General features: G+C 52.8%; 1 protein-coding gene across 1 annotated transcript; it reads left to right on the top strand.

Annotated features, from left to right (window-relative positions):
• The first annotated feature begins 7,894 nt into the window (after window positions 1-7,894).
• LOC132567446 (RNA-binding protein MEX3D-like) lies at window positions 7,895-15,895 on the top strand. The gene is given in 5 exon segments (XM_060233122.1): window positions 7,895-8,078; window positions 8,167-8,249; window positions 8,251-8,373; window positions 8,375-8,555; window positions 14,561-15,895. Coding segments are annotated over 5 exon segments (1,866 nt in total). The 3' UTR covers window positions 15,856-15,895.
• The last annotated feature ends 475 nt before the right edge of the window (window positions 15,896-16,370 follow it).

Raw genomic sequence — 16,370 nt, 5'->3', positions numbered from 1 at the left:
TTGTAGGCTGCTCTGAGACTCTGTCCTTTAAAGTGCAGCTTCTGGGAAGCTCTCTCAGCACCACCTACCTCACAGGGTGTCGGTTGTGGGGGAGGAAGGGAAAAGAGATTGTGAGCCGCTCTAAAAGCTCGTCGGGAGTGGAGGGGGATATAAATCCATATCATCATCATCATCTCAGACTTTATTTTTCCGGAACAAAGTGCAACGGTTTTCCCGGGTGTGCTGGGCAGTCTCACCGTGGCGGGGCTCCATTCCGAGCGGCAGGCAGAAACAAAGAAGGAGTGGAGGGGGGTGGGTGGAGCGACACACACGGAAGCCTCTGTGTTGGAGTCTCACTTCAAAACAGAGACAGAGATCAAGAGCACCTGTAAGGCCGGCAGCTGAAGAGCAGGTGCATTTCAGCTGGGCTGGCGCTCTCTTTAAAGGGACAGCCTCTGACCCACCTCCTGCATCGGGCAGCTGCCCCCACACACACACACACCCTGCTCTGCCACGGGTTGGGAATGCTGCAACCCCAAAAGAGTAACATGAAACGAAGCACAGGTATACAGCCAAGGCATCCACGTCAAGAAAAACCTCAATAATTAAATGATTTTATATATGAAAAATTATTTCTCACAATACAAGAACTCGTGGGCATTCAATGAAATTGCTGAGCAGTCAGGTAAAACGAGATAAGGAGTCCTTCACCCAAAGGGTGATTAACATGTGGAAGTCTCGCCACAGGAGGGGGTGGCGGCTGCAAGCATAGCCAACTTCAAGAGGGGATTGAACAAAAATATGGAGCAGAGGTCCATCAGTGGCTGTTAGTCAAAGTGTATTATATATGAGTGTGTGTGTGTGTGTGTACACACACACATATATTGGCCACTGTGTGACGCAGAGTGTTGGACTGAATGGGCAATTGGCCTGATCCCACAGGCTTCTCTTAGTTCTTATTTGTAGTCAAAACACATCTACAAAAAGCATCAATCAAGTGCAAGTAGAGACCACTCCCATATACATTCAAGTACTCATAGCCGATAGTTCATTCTTTCAATTTCACAATCTGGATGTGGTATAAAGAGCGCAGAGCCGCTAGAACGAAGGTCCAACGCTCCAAGTCTCCTTTTAGCCAGTGGAAAGGAGGAAAGCAGCAAGGCAAAAGTACGCAACAGGGATGCGCTATATGCCCTGTTTCACATAAGGCTTCTACGAGCTTCAAATAACACTTAACAATTCATAATGGAGACCAACGCTCCAACCATCTGCAGACAAGAAACGGCTGTATATAGGGCATCCCTGTGTGCATCTTTGCTTTGCAGGGGTTGGGTTTGCAGCAGAGGGCAGACCCAGGGAAGGCGGCAGGTAGCAGCACAGGGGAGCGAGCTCAGCAAATGCCCCTGCCGGAGCCCACTGCCTGGTTCAAGTGCCAGGGACGTTCGCACCCCAAGCAGACAAGAGCGAGGGAAGGGGAGGATAGAGTGGGGTGCAGAGTGAAACTTGCCCAGCCACGGGCGACACTCCTCACTCACATGCAGAGCCTTCGCGAGCCCAGAACCTTTGGAGACCTGGAAACGAGCAGTTAGCCCCAGGGGAGAGACCTTGCTCTCACCCCACGCGAGTCAAAGATTCTGTCAAAGCTACGGCGCAGTGCAAAACCCGTCACCAACGTGCCTGCCTGTCCCTCGCTCTAAGTCCGTATGGCAGGGAGCTCGCCGGCAGAACTTCCCGCCATGTGCTCCTCTCCCTAACAACTGAGTTGTGCAAGGCAGAGCTAGGGTGGCCAGACCATCCCGACCACCCGGGAAAGTCCGCCCTAAGCCCCCAAATTCCTGCCTCCCGGGCTGGCTATCCCGAGACCATTAAAAATCCCGGTTTAGCCAGCAAAAGGAGCCGGCGGGGCCGCGCGGGCGGGGAAGGCGGTGAGCGCCTGTCTGGAGCGGGAGGCTGGGCGGGACTCCTCCTCCTCCTGCTGCTGCCGCCGAGGGCGGTGAGCCGGCGGAGGCATGCGCTCAGGCCCCGCAGCCAGCCCTTCCCGGACGCCGGCTCAACCTGGGAGGCTGAGGTGCCCCGCCCCGCCCTCCCTGCAGCCGCGGCCTGGCTGCGGCTGCCCCGCCGAGGGGGGAGGGGGGTCCGAGCGGCTCCCTCTTACTGGCCGCCCAGGCGCTCCGGCTAGCAGCGCCAGCACCAGCCGCCGCATCGCCGCCGCGGAAAGGGCCGCCTGCCGCCGCCTCCTGCTCCTCCTCGCGCTGCTGCTGCGCTCCTGGCCAGCCAGCCCGCCCGCCCGGAGGGGAGGCCGCCCACCTGCGCCCTGCGAGACGATAAGCCCCCCCCAGGCAGGGAGGGAGGGGGCCGAAAGCTGGGGGGCGGCTGGCTGGAGGGGCGGCGCGGCGTTCCTCCCTTCCCTCGCTCCTTCCTTCCTTCCCTCCCTCCCACCCCGCTTAGCTCTGTTGGCTCTATCTGTGCACCTTCATCACTTTCGGGGTGTGGATCCCCCAGTGGGGTGGGCTCCCGACTCCCTCCGCTGGCTGTTTCTGATAGCCCTGCGCCCCTCTTTCATTTGATATGTGTCCCGTGCGGGTGCACCCTCCCGCCGGGAGATGCCGCAAAATGAGCCCCCTTGAGGCTTCCCTCCCCTTAACTGTCAGGCCACTCTGGGACTCTGTCCTTGAACGGGCAGCTTCTGGGAGAGCTCTTCTCCTCCAGACCCACCACCTCACAGGGTGTCTGATGTGGGGGAGGAAGGGAAAGGAGATTGTAGCCACTCTGAGACTCCGTCCTTGAAAGGCTGCTTCTGGAGAGCTCTCTCAGCCCACCTCGCTCACAGGGTGTCTGTTGTGGGGGAGAAGGAAAGGAGATTGTAGGCCGCTCTAGACTCCGTCCTTGAAAGGGCAGCTTCTGGGAGAGCTCTCTCAGCCCCACCTGCTTACAGGGCGTCTATTGTGGGGGAGAAGATATAAGAGATTGTAAGCTGCTCTGAGTCTCTGATTCAGGGAGAAGGGTGGGGTATAAATCTGCAATACTTCTTCTACTGCTTCAGACCAACACTTGGATCTGTCTACACTTTCTCTATATTAAGGACTTGCTACTATTCATCCACAAGTTCTGGATAACTCGGAATTTTTATAATAAACTTATACTTTCAAAAAAAATGAATGAAATGAATAATAGAATAATAGAATAAATCAGGGGTGGCCAACGGTAACTCTCCAGATGTTTTTTGCCTACATCTCCCATCAGCCCAGCCAGCATGGCCATGGCTGGGGCTGATGGAGTTGTAGGCAGAAAACATCTGGAGCAGCTACGTTGGCCACCCCTAGAATAAATAAAATAAAAGGAATTCAACTGGTTGGTCTTCAAGTCCTACTGGACTCCTGCTTTTTCTGAATAAAGGTTTGCCGTGTGTGTGAGCAGTAAAGCTCCATTCTGATGAAGCGTGCTTCTAGCGCGTGGAAACTTCCATTCTGAATCAAAGTTTGTGGGTCCTAAAAGGTGCCACTGACTCCTGCTTTGTTCTACTGCTTCAGACCACCACGGCTGCCCGCCTGGATCTTACACTTTCTCTCTATTTAGAACTGCTTCCCATTCCATCCTAGTGTCTGATGAAGCGTGCTTCTAGCACACGAAAGAACATTCCGAATAAAACTTGGTTGGTCTTCAAGGTGACGCTTGACTCTGCTTTGTTCAACTGCTTCAGACCAACACGCAGCCCGCCTGGATCTATCTGCATGTTCTCTAGTCCTTCCTTTTGGCCCAGCTTCATAGCAATAGTCACTGACAGATACTCTCACATTTTGGCATACTACGGTTTTGCTGCTTTCGCATGCTCATCTACCCAGATCACTTTGCTCAATTTGTTAATTTTACATATGAAGCTGCCTTATACTGAATCAGACCCTGGGCCATCAAAGTCAGTATTCTACTCAGACTGGCAGCGGCTCTTCTCAGGGTCTCAAGCTGAAGTTTTTCGCACCTATTTGCCTGGACCCTTTTTTAGTGGCGATGCCAGGATTGAACCTAGACCTCCTGCTTGCCAGCAGATGCTCTACCACTGAGCCACCGGCCCTCCATTTCCATCACCTACTGCCTGGACCCTTGTGAGCTGGAGATGCCGGGATTGAAAACTGGACCTTCTGCTTCCCAAGCAGATGCTCTACCACTGAGCCATCATCCCTCCCAATGAACATATGAACATCTGAAGCTGCCTTCTACTGAATCAGACCCTGGGTCCATCAAAGTCAGTATTGTCTACTCAGACTGGCAGCGGCTCTCCAGGGTCTCCAGCTGAGGTTTTTCACACCTATTTGCCTGGACCCTTTTTTGGAGATGCCAGGATTGAACCTGGGACCTTTCTGCTTCCCAAGCAGATGCTCTGCCACTGAGCCACTGTCCTCCCCCTATTACTATTACTATTCTGTCATTGGATCTTATATTGTACCATTTTACATTCTAAACCACTGCCTACCAGATAATTTTACTATTTCGTCATTGTTCTTAAATCTGTACCATTCTGCATTCTAAACCACTGCCTACCAGATAATTTTACTATTCTGTCATTGGTTCTTAAATCTGTACCATTCTGAATTCTGGGCCGCTGCCAACCAGCTCTGTATGGCTCTGCCAGTTTGGTGTAGTGGTTAAGTGTGCAGACTCTTCTCTGGAGAACCGGTTTGATTCCCCACTCCTCCACTTGCACCTGCTAGCATGGTCTTGGGTCAGCCATAGCTCTGGCAGAGGTAGTCCTTGAAAGGGCAGCTGCTGTGAGAGCCCTCTCAGCCCACCCACATCACAGGGTGTCTGTTGTGGGGAGGAGGTAAAGGAGATTGTGAGCCGCTCTGAGACTCTTCAGAGTGGAGGGCGGGATATAAATCCAATATCTTCTTCTGCTCAATGTGCCAGATTCCTCGTCCGATGAAGTGCGCTCAGAGAGCACACGAAAGCTTACATTCTGAATAAAACTAAGTTGGTCTTAAAGGTGCAACATGACTCCTGTTTTGTTTCACTTTCTCCATATTAAGACTTGCCACTCCTTCATCCCAGCTCAGCTATTTCAAAGTCCTAAAGAGATAGCTGATAAAGTGATGCACACATTATGTCAACAAATTTGGAAAACGCAACAGTGGCTACAGGATTGGAAAAGATCAGTTTATATCCCGATCCCAAAGAAGGTAATGCCAAGGAATGTTCAAACTATCACACATTGCACTCATTTCACATGCAGCAAGGTCATGTTAAAGATCCTACAAGTCTAGGCTTCAGCAGTACATAGATCGGGAACTACCAGAAGTTCAAGCTGGTTTTCGGAGAGGTAGAGGAACTAGAGATCAAATTGCCAACATTCGCTGGAATATGGTGAAAGCACGGGAGTATCAGAAAAACGTCTATTCTGTTTCATTGACCACGCTAAAGCCTTTGATTGTGTGGATCACAACAAACTGTGGCAAGTCCTTAAAGAGATGGGAGTACCAGACCACCTCACATGTCTCCTGAGAAACCTGTATAAGGGTCAAGAAGCAAAGGTCAGAACGGTATATGGAACAACTGATTGGTTTAGAATAGGAAAAGAAGTTCGACAAGGATGTATGTTGTCACCCTGCTTATTTAATTTATATGCAGAGAGTACATCATGCGGAATGCTGGCCTGGATGAAGCACAAGCCGGAATTAAGATTGCCGGGGAAAACATCAACAACCTCAGATATGCAGATGACACCACTCTAATGGCAGAAAGTGAGGAGGTCCTAAAGAACCTCTTGCTGAGGGTGAAAGAGGAGAGCACAAAAGTAGGCTTGAAACTCAACATCTAAAAACTAAGATCATGGCATCCGGCCCCATCACACTGTGGCAAATAGGAGGGGAAGACATGGAAGTAGTGATATTTCTGGATCCAAGATCACTGCAGATGGTGACTGTAGCCATGACATTAAAAGATGTTTGCTCCTTGGGAGGACAGCTATGGCAAAACTGGGCAGTATAATACAAAGTAGAGACATCACCCTGCCAACAGAAGTCTGTATAGTCAAAGCAATGGTATTTCCAGTAGTAATGCATGGCTGTGAGAGCTTGACCATAAGGAAGGCCGAGCGCAGAAGAAGAATGCTTTTGAACTGTGGTGCTGGAGAAGACTCTTGAGAGTTCCTTGGACTGCAAGAAGATCCAATCAGTCAGTCCTAAGGGAAATCAACCCTGACTGTTCCCTGAAGGTCAGATGCTGAAGCTGAAGCTCAAATCCTTCGGCCACCCAATGAGAAGGGAGCACTCCCTGAGAAGACCCTGATGCTGGGAAAGACAGAAGGCAAAAGAAGGATATAGACAAGCTGAAACGGGTCCAGAGGAGGGCGACGAAGATGGTGACGGGTCTGGAGACCAATTCCTATGGGAAAGGTTGAAGGAGCTGGGGATGTTTAGCCTGGAGAGCAGGCGCTGAGAGGTGATAGGATCACCATCTTCAAGTCCTTGAAGGGCTGTCCTATAGAGGATGGTGTGGAATTATTTTCTGTGGCTCAGAAGGTAGGACCAGAACCAATGGGCTGAAATTAAATCAAGAGTTTCCGGCTCAACATTAGGAAGAACTTCTTGACCGTTAGAGCGGTTCCTCAGTGGAACAGCGTTCCTCAGGAGGTGGTGGGCTCTCCTTCCTTGGAGGTTTTCCAACAGAGGCTAGATGGCCATCTGACAGCAATGTGGATCCTGTGAATTTAGGGGGAGGTGTTTGTGAGTTTCTTGCATTGTGCAGGGGGTTGGACTAGATGACCCTAGTGATCCCTTCCAACTCTCCTATGATTCTATAATGCTGGGAAAGACAGAAGGCAAAAGAAGAAGAGGATGTTTAATTTCTTTTTAATTGTTAAATTTAAAGTTTTATCTATTTATGTTAATTGTGTGAAATGTTGTTAGCCACCCTGAGCCGCCTAGACGGGGAGGGTGGGATATAAATAAAAAATTTATTATTATTATTATTATAGGATGGCAAAAGAGGAGATGGCTGACGGTGTTACTGATGTGACTAACACGAATTTGAGCAGACTTTGGAGGATGGTGGAGGACAGGAGGGCTGGCGTGACTTGGTCCAGGGAGTCGCAAAGAGTTGGACCCGACTTTGCGACTGAACAACAACAATCTTAAGGACTCGCTACTCCCTCATCCCACAAAGCTCTGGATAATGTGGCATTTTTAACATAAACTTATCTGCGTTCAAAAAACGAAAACGAATGAAACGAGAATAAATCGTAGACTCGATCCAAGCGGGCAGCCGTGTCGGTCTGAAGCAGCTGAACAAAGCAGGAGTCAAGGTGCAGAACAAAGCAGGAGTGAAGTTGCTAACAAAGCAGGAGTCAAGGAGCATAACAAAGCAGGAGTGAAGTTGCTAACAAAGCAGGAGTCAAGGAGCATAACAAGCAGGAGGAGTCAAAGTGCATAACAAAGCAGGAGTGAAGTTGCTAACAAAGCAGGAGTCAAGGAGACACTAGACTCCTGCTTTGTTCAAAACCATAACCTAGAAGACATGGACTAAATGAACCAAAAACGCATCCAACTGGGCTGGTCTTCCAGACGCACCGGGCTCCTGCATTGCTTGCAGCTGTTTTGCAAAGCCGGGCTGGGGGGGGGGGGCTGAGAGAGAGAGGGAGGCGGCCTCGGCGCGCATGCGCCCCGCTCCTCATTGTTGGGCTGGGGCTGACGTCCCGCCTCCGGGGGTGGGCCGGCGGGGGCCGCTGCGCGCAAGCCTCTGGTGCCGCGCGCGCCCCTCCTGGGCCCGTCGGCGGGGCCGGGCTGCTGGATGAAGGCGGCCGAGCACCGAGGGGGGCGGGCGGCGGCAACGGCGGCAGCAGCCTCGGGGGCTCCGGGCTGGGGGCGACGGAGGGGCAAGAGGAGGCGGCGGAGGAGGAGGCGGCGTCGGGGGGCACCGTCCAGCCATGCCCAGCTCGGCCTCCCCGCTGGAAGGGCCCTTTCCCGCCCTGGGGGGGCTGCTGGGGGTGAGCCCCCCTTGCAGCGGCTCCCCCCGGAGCATCCCCCCGTCCAGCAGCCTTTCCCCCTCGAAGAAGGAGAAGAGGAGGCGTCGAGCGGGGAGCGTCCAGCCGTGCCCAGCGCGGCCCCCCGGTTGGAAGGGCCCCTCTCCGCCCTGGGGGGGCTGCTGGGGGCGAGCCCCCTTGCAGCCGGCTCCCCCCGCGGCATCCCCCCCGTCCAGCAGCCTCTCCCCTCGAGGAGGGAGAAGGAGAAGAGGAGGAGGAGGACGCCCTCCAGCTTGCCCTGGACCACCTCTCCATCTTGGGCAAGAGAAGAGGAGGAGATGGGGGGGCTGGAGCTGGAGCCCCCCGGCTATGGGGCGCTGGCAGGAGGAGGAGGGGGCGGCGGCTTCGCCCTGCTGGAGCCCCTCGAAGGGGGCTCCCCGCGCGGGCGAGCTCTTTGCAGCCTTCCCGGGCTCGCTGCTGGGGGGGCCGCCCCCCCACCTCCTCCTGGCCGCCCCCCCGACGCCGCCGCTGGGCACCATCGGGAGCCGCAAGAGGAGCGTCAACACCACCGAGTGCGTGACCGTGCCCAGCTCCGAGCACGTGGCCGAGATCGTGGGCAGGCAAGGTAGGGGGCAACACCCACCCCACACCCCCCAAAAAAGGCAACCCAAGGGGGGGTGATTTCCATGTTCCCTCTAAGGTGCAGGGGCTTGCCGGCAAAAACTCGACTTGGTGAGCTCCTGCAACCATGATGGCGTTTTCCTGAGCTTTAAGGCAAAAAGGTGTGAGCTGGAGGCTAAAAACTGGTGCGCTAGCTCACGCTAACTCAGCTTAGAGGGAACGCTGGTTCCCCGGGCGATGTTCTGTCTAAGCTGCGGGGGCTTGCCAGCAAAAACTCAACTCGGTGAGCTCCTGCAACCATGGTGGTGTTTTCCTGAGCTTTAAGGCAAAAAGGTGTGAGCTGGAGGCTAAAAACCGGTGAGCTAGCTCACGCTAACTCAGCTTAGAGGGAACGCCGGTCGCCGGGCAGAGCTCCCTCTAAGCTGTGGGGTCTTGCGAGCAAAAAGTCCACTTTGTGAGCTGCCGCCATGAAAGTGTGAGCCAGAGGCTAAAAAACTGTGAGCTTAGAGGGAACGCTGGGCCCAGGCAATGCTCCTCTAAGCTGTGGAGTCTTGTGAACAAAAACCCTACTTTGTGAGCTCCTGGCATTAAAGCTGTGAGCTGCTGCATAAATATTGTGCTCTGGGGTCATCCTTCCTGAGCGAAGACAAAAATATGTGAGCTGGAGGCTAAAAATCTGTGAGCTAGCTCACACTAACGCAGCTTAGAGGGAATGCTGGTCCCGGGTGGGCTTTGCAGCTCAAAAGGAGCACAAAACTCCTTTTCTCCTGGAATGGAGAGGAGCGGCCTTGTAAAGACACCCCTGCGTCTCCCACTTCTCCCCTTGTGAGTTTCCCTAAATACTTTGGGACCCCTGGCTTCAAAGCAAAGACAGGGGGGGTGTTTTTCAGGTGGGGTCCCCTCTCCCCCCACATAAAAGAGACAAATGGCCCCAGAGCAAGCTTTCACCCTGGTAGCTCACAAAGTAGAATTTTTGCTCGCAAGACTCCACTGCCTTGGAGAAATCATGGGTGTTTCTGTAAAGGGGAAGGGGGCTTAACCCCCAACTTTGTGCGTAAAAAAAAAAATGGCTTTCTCATTAGTCTTCCTCTCCCCCCCCCCCCTCCACACGCACACAACTTCTAAGGGCATTGTTATTCAAAAAAAGAAAAAGCCATAGACTCTGGAAGAGATGCTACACTGGCTGGGCCTAGCTAGATAGGCTTTTGAGTCCCTTTTAAAAGACTTTGTTCCTCTTCCGAGATGAGGCTGCAAAGTTGGAAGGATGGAACAAAACGCTCTGGACTTTGGGGACTTGAAGAAGAGGAGTGAATCTGGAACCCAAGCCTCTGATTTCCCTCCCCCCCCGCCCCTCCACGTACTCAGCCCCTTTACCAAAAAAAAAGAAGAAGAGAAGAATCTATGGATCTGTACGAAAGTCCCAAGAGAATCTCTGGCTTTTGTTTGTTTGCCAGAAACAAGACAAGACGGGTACGTGTGCAAAGTTTGTGCCTTTAGCAGGTCGACGCCCCTGGTTTTGGGAAAACTTGGGACGGATTGCTAGACCTCTTTGGAATCTTTCTCCTGAGGTCCACCTTTTGGAGCGTTTCCTGGGCTCAGGTGCTGCTCAGCCTTGGTGTTATTGTTACTATTTTAATGAATATGAAAGATCTGTTTACAGGGCACTGTGGATTGTGTTTGGAGGTGAATTTCGGGAGGGGGGGGGGAATTCCCACAGCCAAAAGCCAAAGCAGACATCAAGAAGAGTAAATCAGATTCAACTGAACCACCACCCCCCCTTAACCTTTTTTTGTGTCTGCATGCATGTTCATGCAACGGATGTGTGTTTAAAATGTACCTTTTTATGCTTTAAAAGACAAAGAAATAGCCATTTGACATCAGATGTACAGGCTCTCTCCTTCTCTCTTTCCCAGGGGGGGAGCAACGGCTGCTCCCACCCACCCCCATCTTTTTGCCCAGGACGACTTCCACAGTTGCTTTGTGATATTCCTGTGTCTGCTTGTGTTTCCACCTTTGCAACCCACGTGGGTCTTTTCTCCCCCTTGCCATAAAGTGGGGCAGGGTGTCTGCCCCATTGTTCGCTTTGTTAGCGCCGACCATGCTGTGTCCAGCCCGGTGACATCACGGTCCCAGTTTCCTATTGGGCGGTTCAGGGAATGCCACCCCCCCCCTTTCCTCCTTCTCCCCCTTCCAGCTCTCAACTATATTTAGTCCATGTATCCTCTCTGCCAACTTTTCTGCTTCTACCAGTGTGTGATTTCTAGAAAATGTTAATATATTTACGTAGGTGCCAGGAATGAATTCTGCCCCCCAGACAGAGAACTGTGGGACAAAGGAACCCTCCAGAGTTCCGAGTTGTACGAGAGAATCTGTCTTCCCCTGATGCAGTGTTGGCTCTCTGGCAACTTTAAGGCCAACAATGTTTTAATTCTGGGTATAAGCTCTTGTGTGCATTTCCACGAAAGCTTATACCCAGAAATATACTTTGTTGGTATATGCACAGGAAAGTTTATACGCAGAAATAAAGTCTTAAAGGTGTCACTGGACTCCAGTGTTGTTCTGCTGCTAGGGGTAGCCAAACTTGCTTAACAAGAGCCACACAGAATGAACATCAGATGTTCGAGAGCAGGAAGGAGGGAGGGGTGGAAAGAAAGCAACTTTAAGTTTAAATGCATTTTTATTTAGGTCACTTATAGTCCGCCCTATCCCAAGGAGGGCTCAGGGCAGATAACAACATTATGAAAACAATATGAATAACCATTCAAACATGTGAATGAAATAGAAGACAATTCAGTCATAGACAATTTTTATTTGGCAGCTCAGTTGGCACATGTTGTATACCCTAAGAATCAGTTGGCACATGTTGTAAGGACTGCATTCGAAGATTCAGATACAGCAAAGGTAATTTAATATTCTGGCAGAGGTGGTCCTACGGCATAGGGCTGGCCAATGGAATAGAACGCCCGATAGTGTAGGATGCCCACTGCCTCAACTAAAGGCCCGGGGGGAATAGCTCCGTTTTACAGGCCCTACAAAATGGTATAAGGGCCCCGTGGCGCAGAACGGTAAAGCTGCAGTACTGCAGTCGGAGCCCTGTGCTCCCGGCGGAAGCTGGGTTCAGGTAGCCGGCTCCAGGTTGACTCCGCCTTCCATCCTTCCGAGGTCGATCATATGAGTCCCCAGCTTGCTGGGGGGAAAGTATAGATGACTGAGGAAGGCAATGGCAAACCACCCTGTAAAAAGTCTGCCGTGAAAACATTGAGAAAGCAACGTCACCCCAGAGTCGGAAACGACTGGTGCTTGCCCAGGGGACCTTTCCTTTCCCCCCATGCTTACAGGGCCCTGCGGCGCAGAGTGGTAAAGCTGCAGTACTGCAGTCGGAGCCCTTTGCTCAGGTCCCTAGTTCGATCCCATTGGAAGCTGGGTTCGGGTAGCCGGCTCCAACTTGACTCAGCCTTCCATCCTTCCGAGGTTGGTCAAATGAGTCCCCAGCTTGCTGGGAGGAAAGCATAGAGAACTGGGGAAGGCAATGGCAAGCCACCCCGTAAAAAGTCTGCTGTGAAAACATTGTGAAAGCAACGTCACCCCAGAGTCGGAAACGACTGGTGCTTGCACCCCTTGACCTTTTTTTTAAACAAAACATTCAGTAAGGACCCGGATCTCAAAGGGGAGCTGATTCCACCAGGCTGGGACCAAGGCCAAAAACGCCCTGGCCCTTCCGGGGCATATATGGGGAGATGCGGTCCCGTAGCTATGTCAGTCCCGGGCCGTGTAAGAGCCAGTTTGGTGTAGTGGTTAAGTGTGCGGACTCTTATCTGGGAGAACCGGGTTTGATTCCCCACTCCTCCACTTGCACCTGCTAGCATGGCCTTGGGTCAGCCATAGCTCTGGCAGAGGTTGTCCTTGAAAGGGCAGCTGCTGTGAGAGCCCTCTCCGGCCCCACCCACCCCACAGGGTGTCTGTTGTGGGGGAGGAAGGGAAAGGAGATTGTGAGCCGCTCTGAGACTCTGTCCTTGAAAGAGCAGCTTCTGGGAGAGCTCTCTCAGCCCCACCCACCTCACAGGGTGTCTGTTGTGGGGGAGGAAGGGAAAGGAGATTGTAGGCTGCTATGAGACTCTGTCCTTGAAAGGGCAGCTGCTGGGAGAGCTCTCTCAGCCCCACCTCCCTCACAGGGTGTCTATTGTGGGGGAGGAAGGGAATAGAGATTGTAGGCTGCTCTGAGACTCTGTCCTTGAACGGGCAGGTTCTGGGAGAGCTCTCTCAGCCCCACCTCCCTCACAGGGTGTCTGTTGTGGGGGAGGAAGGGAAAGGAGATTGTGAGCCGCTCTGAGACTCTTCGGAGTGGAGGGCGGGATATAAATCCAATATCTTCATCTACCTCACAGGGTGTCTGTTGTGGGGGAGGAAGGGAAAGGAGATTGTGAGCCGCTCTGAGACTCTTTGGAGTGGAGGGCGGGATATAAATCCAATATCATCTTCTTCTTTTTAAGTCAGTACTAAAACCTTGAAACGGATCTGGTACTCAATTGCCTTTTCCAGGCCAGCTGACGGGACTGGGGGCTCCGAGAGCGACGCAATATGTATGAAAGAGTCACAGTTTGACCACCCTTACTTCAGATCAACAGGGCTACCCCAGTTGAACCGAAGAAAAGTATGGAGTGCACAATACAGTAGAGGGCACGAATGTTGATATTCCCTTGTGCAGAATCTTCGCTCGATCTTCCCAGGCTCTTATCACTTCTCCAGGGCCTCAAGCGGAGAAAGCTCTTTCCCAGCACCTGAGATCTGTTGAAGATAGAGTGTTAGGAACCAAACCTCCAATTGTGCGCTTGTAAAGCATGCGTTCTGATAGGGCTTCTTCTCCCCCCCCCCCATAAGGCATCGAATGGGAAGCCATAACCGGCCCAGTGAGGTCAGTGACTTTCTTAACCAGGGTCTCCAGTGGGGAAAGTGCTTATCCAACGCCTGTCTCTGGAGCAATGTTCCCTCTAAGCTGCAGAGACTTGTGAGCAAGAATTCTGCTTTGTGAGCTACTGGCATGAAAGGTGTAAGTTACTAAGAATATAAGAGAAAGCCATGTTGGATCAGGCCAGCGGCCCATCCATCCAACACTCTGTGTCACACAGTGGCCAAAACCCCCCTGGTGCCATCAGGAGGCCCATCAGCGGGGCCAGGACACTAGAAGCCCTCCCACTGTGCCTAACCCCACCCAAGCACCCAGAATACAGAGCATCACTGCTCCAGACATAAAAACATAAGAGAAGCAATGTTGGATCAGGCCAATGGCCCATCCAGTCCAACATTCTGTGTCACACAGTGGGCAAAAAAACCAGGTGCCATCAGGAGGTCCACCAGTAGGGCCAGGACACTAGGAGTCCTCTACTAGAAGCAACAGTGGGAGGGCTTCTAGTGTCCTGGCCCCACTGATGGACCTCCTGATGGCCCCTGGGGTTTTTTTACCACCGTGTGACAGAGAGTGCTGGACTGGATGGGCCATTGGCCTGATCCAACATGGCTTCTCTTATGTTCTTCTGTCTGGGGCAGTGATGCTCTCTGTATTCTTGGTGCTTGGGGGGGACACAGTGGGAAGGCTTCTGGTGTCCTGGCTCCACTGATGGACCTCCTGATGGCACCTGTTTTTTTGACACAGAGTGTTGGACTGGATGAGCCATTGGTTTGATTCAGCATGGCTTCTCTTGCATCCTTAATCAAACCTCTAGACTCAAGAGCAGTCTACCTGAAAAGCCAGGAACAAAACAATGGGCAGTGACATTCATTCCCCTTCTCTTTCTCTGTGAGATATCCTGAAGCCAAAGTACAGAACAGAGGCAGGGCCTCGATCTGACAGTTCTTTCTTTCAAGATTTGCATAAGATATTGCGAATTTTTGTTTCCCTCACAATGCAGAATTTCCAAGGCCTGTCGTCATGACGAATTCGGCCTCCTGACGATCACAGGGAGAATTCTCGTAATGTTAATACTCTTCTCTCCTTGTCTTCTCACGTCCCAGGGTGCAAGATCAAAGCTTTGAGAGCAAAAACCAACACCTACATAAAGACACCAGTGAGAGGGGAGGAACCTGTCTTCATTGTGACCGGCCGAAAAGAGGATGTGGAAATGGCCAAGCGAGAGATCCTCTCGGCCGCCGAGCACTTCTCGATGATCCGAGCCACTCGCAACAAAGTCAATGGGGTGTCAGGGACAGTCTTAGGTCCCCCCAACCTCCCCGGGCAGACGACGATCCAAGTGCGGGTGCCTTACCGCGTGGTCGGCTTGGTGGTGGGCCCCAAGGGGGCCACCATCAAGCGGATCCAGCAGCAGACCCACACATACATCGTGACCCCGAGTCGAGAAAAAGAGCCCATCTTTGAGGTTACCGGCATGCCCGAGAACGTTGACCGGGCCCGGGAGGAAATCGAAGCCCACATCACCATGAGAACGGGCTCCTTCGTTGACATCAGCAGCGACAATGACTTCCACACCAATGGCACGGACGTCTGCCTGGATTTGCTGGGTGGCGCTGGCAGTGGTCCCTCCAGCCTGTGGGTCAAAGCCCCCAATCCTGCCCGGCGATCTTTGTCCAGCGTGCGGAGTGACAACCTTGGTTCCTTGGGTAACGCTACCTCCGTGACAGAGCCTTATTTTGGTGGCCCTGCAGCCGACGGGCCCTCCGGCAGCCCCTTTGGCGCCGGCAACAGCTTCTCGTTCGGCGAACCCCCAGCCGCTGTGCTCGGTGCAGACGATCCTGATTTCGGGTTCGATTTCTTGGCCTTGGACATCACCGCCCCGACCACCATCTGGTCTCCTTTTGAACCCCCTGGCAACCCGCTCCCAGCCTTCGGCTGCCCTTCCTCCCTGAACGGCAACTCCCAGAGACGCAACAGCAGCCTCAGTAGCACGGCCACACCCCGACACTCTCCGACCCTCCCAGAGACCGGCATGCCCCTGGAACATCCTTTGGCCCGGCGCATTCAGAGCGACCCGGTCAGTACCCTCCCGTGGCTCCCGACCCAGGGCTCTCTTTCCTCGTTCTCCGACAGCACAGGCTACTCGTCCTCCTCCTCCTTACCCAGCAGCGTTTCCGCCGCTTCCGGCTCCCCGACAGATTCGAGCGGCTCCGACGCGCCTCGGAAGACCTCTCGGGAGTGCATGGTGTGTTTCGAAAGCGAGGTTATCGCCGCCTTAGTGCCGTGTGGCCACAACCTCTTCTGCATGGAATGCGCCATGCGTATCTGTGGCAAACCCGAACCGGAATGTCCCGCCTGCCACACGCCCGCCACTCAAGCCATTCACATTTTTTCGTAGCAGACTTCCTCCCAGGGCCCTCCCCTTCCTTCCTACCAACCCCGTCCCCCCCCCCAACAACACAGCTTTTTCGAACTTCAAACTGTTTAAAATGATTTTTTTCCCTTAAGGTTTAAAACAATGGAGGTGGGTTGTTCGTGGGAAGTCAATGCCTCTAATTTGTGTTGTGGCGGGGGCGGGGGGGCACAACAGAATTTAAGAATGGGATTGGGAAAGACGAAAATAAATAAGACGAGGAGGGGAGGAAGCGGGCCTAAATGCAAGAGGTGAAGCGCAGAAGATGATTTTTTGGGGGGGTGGGGAGGGGGAGGTGGATTTTTAAAAGTTTACAGAAAAGCTTTAATAGCCAACCTGCGGGTGTGAAGCAGGTTGGTTAACAGCGCTGGCTGTTCCTTCATCCATTTTCTTTTCGTTCCCAAAGAACAGTATTTCCTTTCGCAAAGAGGAATCAGTCGAGCAGAATTAAGGCCCGTGTGCACTTTCTAGGACTCAACGAAGGTGGTTTTATTTTTTAA

The sequence above is a fragment of the Heteronotia binoei genome, chromosome 2 (genome assembly GCF_032191835.1).
Source record: "Heteronotia binoei isolate CCM8104 ecotype False Entrance Well chromosome 2, APGP_CSIRO_Hbin_v1, whole genome shotgun sequence".
Classification (NCBI taxonomy): domain Eukaryota; kingdom Metazoa; phylum Chordata; class Lepidosauria; order Squamata; family Gekkonidae; genus Heteronotia; species Heteronotia binoei.
The sequence above is the reverse complement of the archived record's forward strand: the minus strand, read 5'-3'. Positions and strand labels throughout refer to the sequence as shown.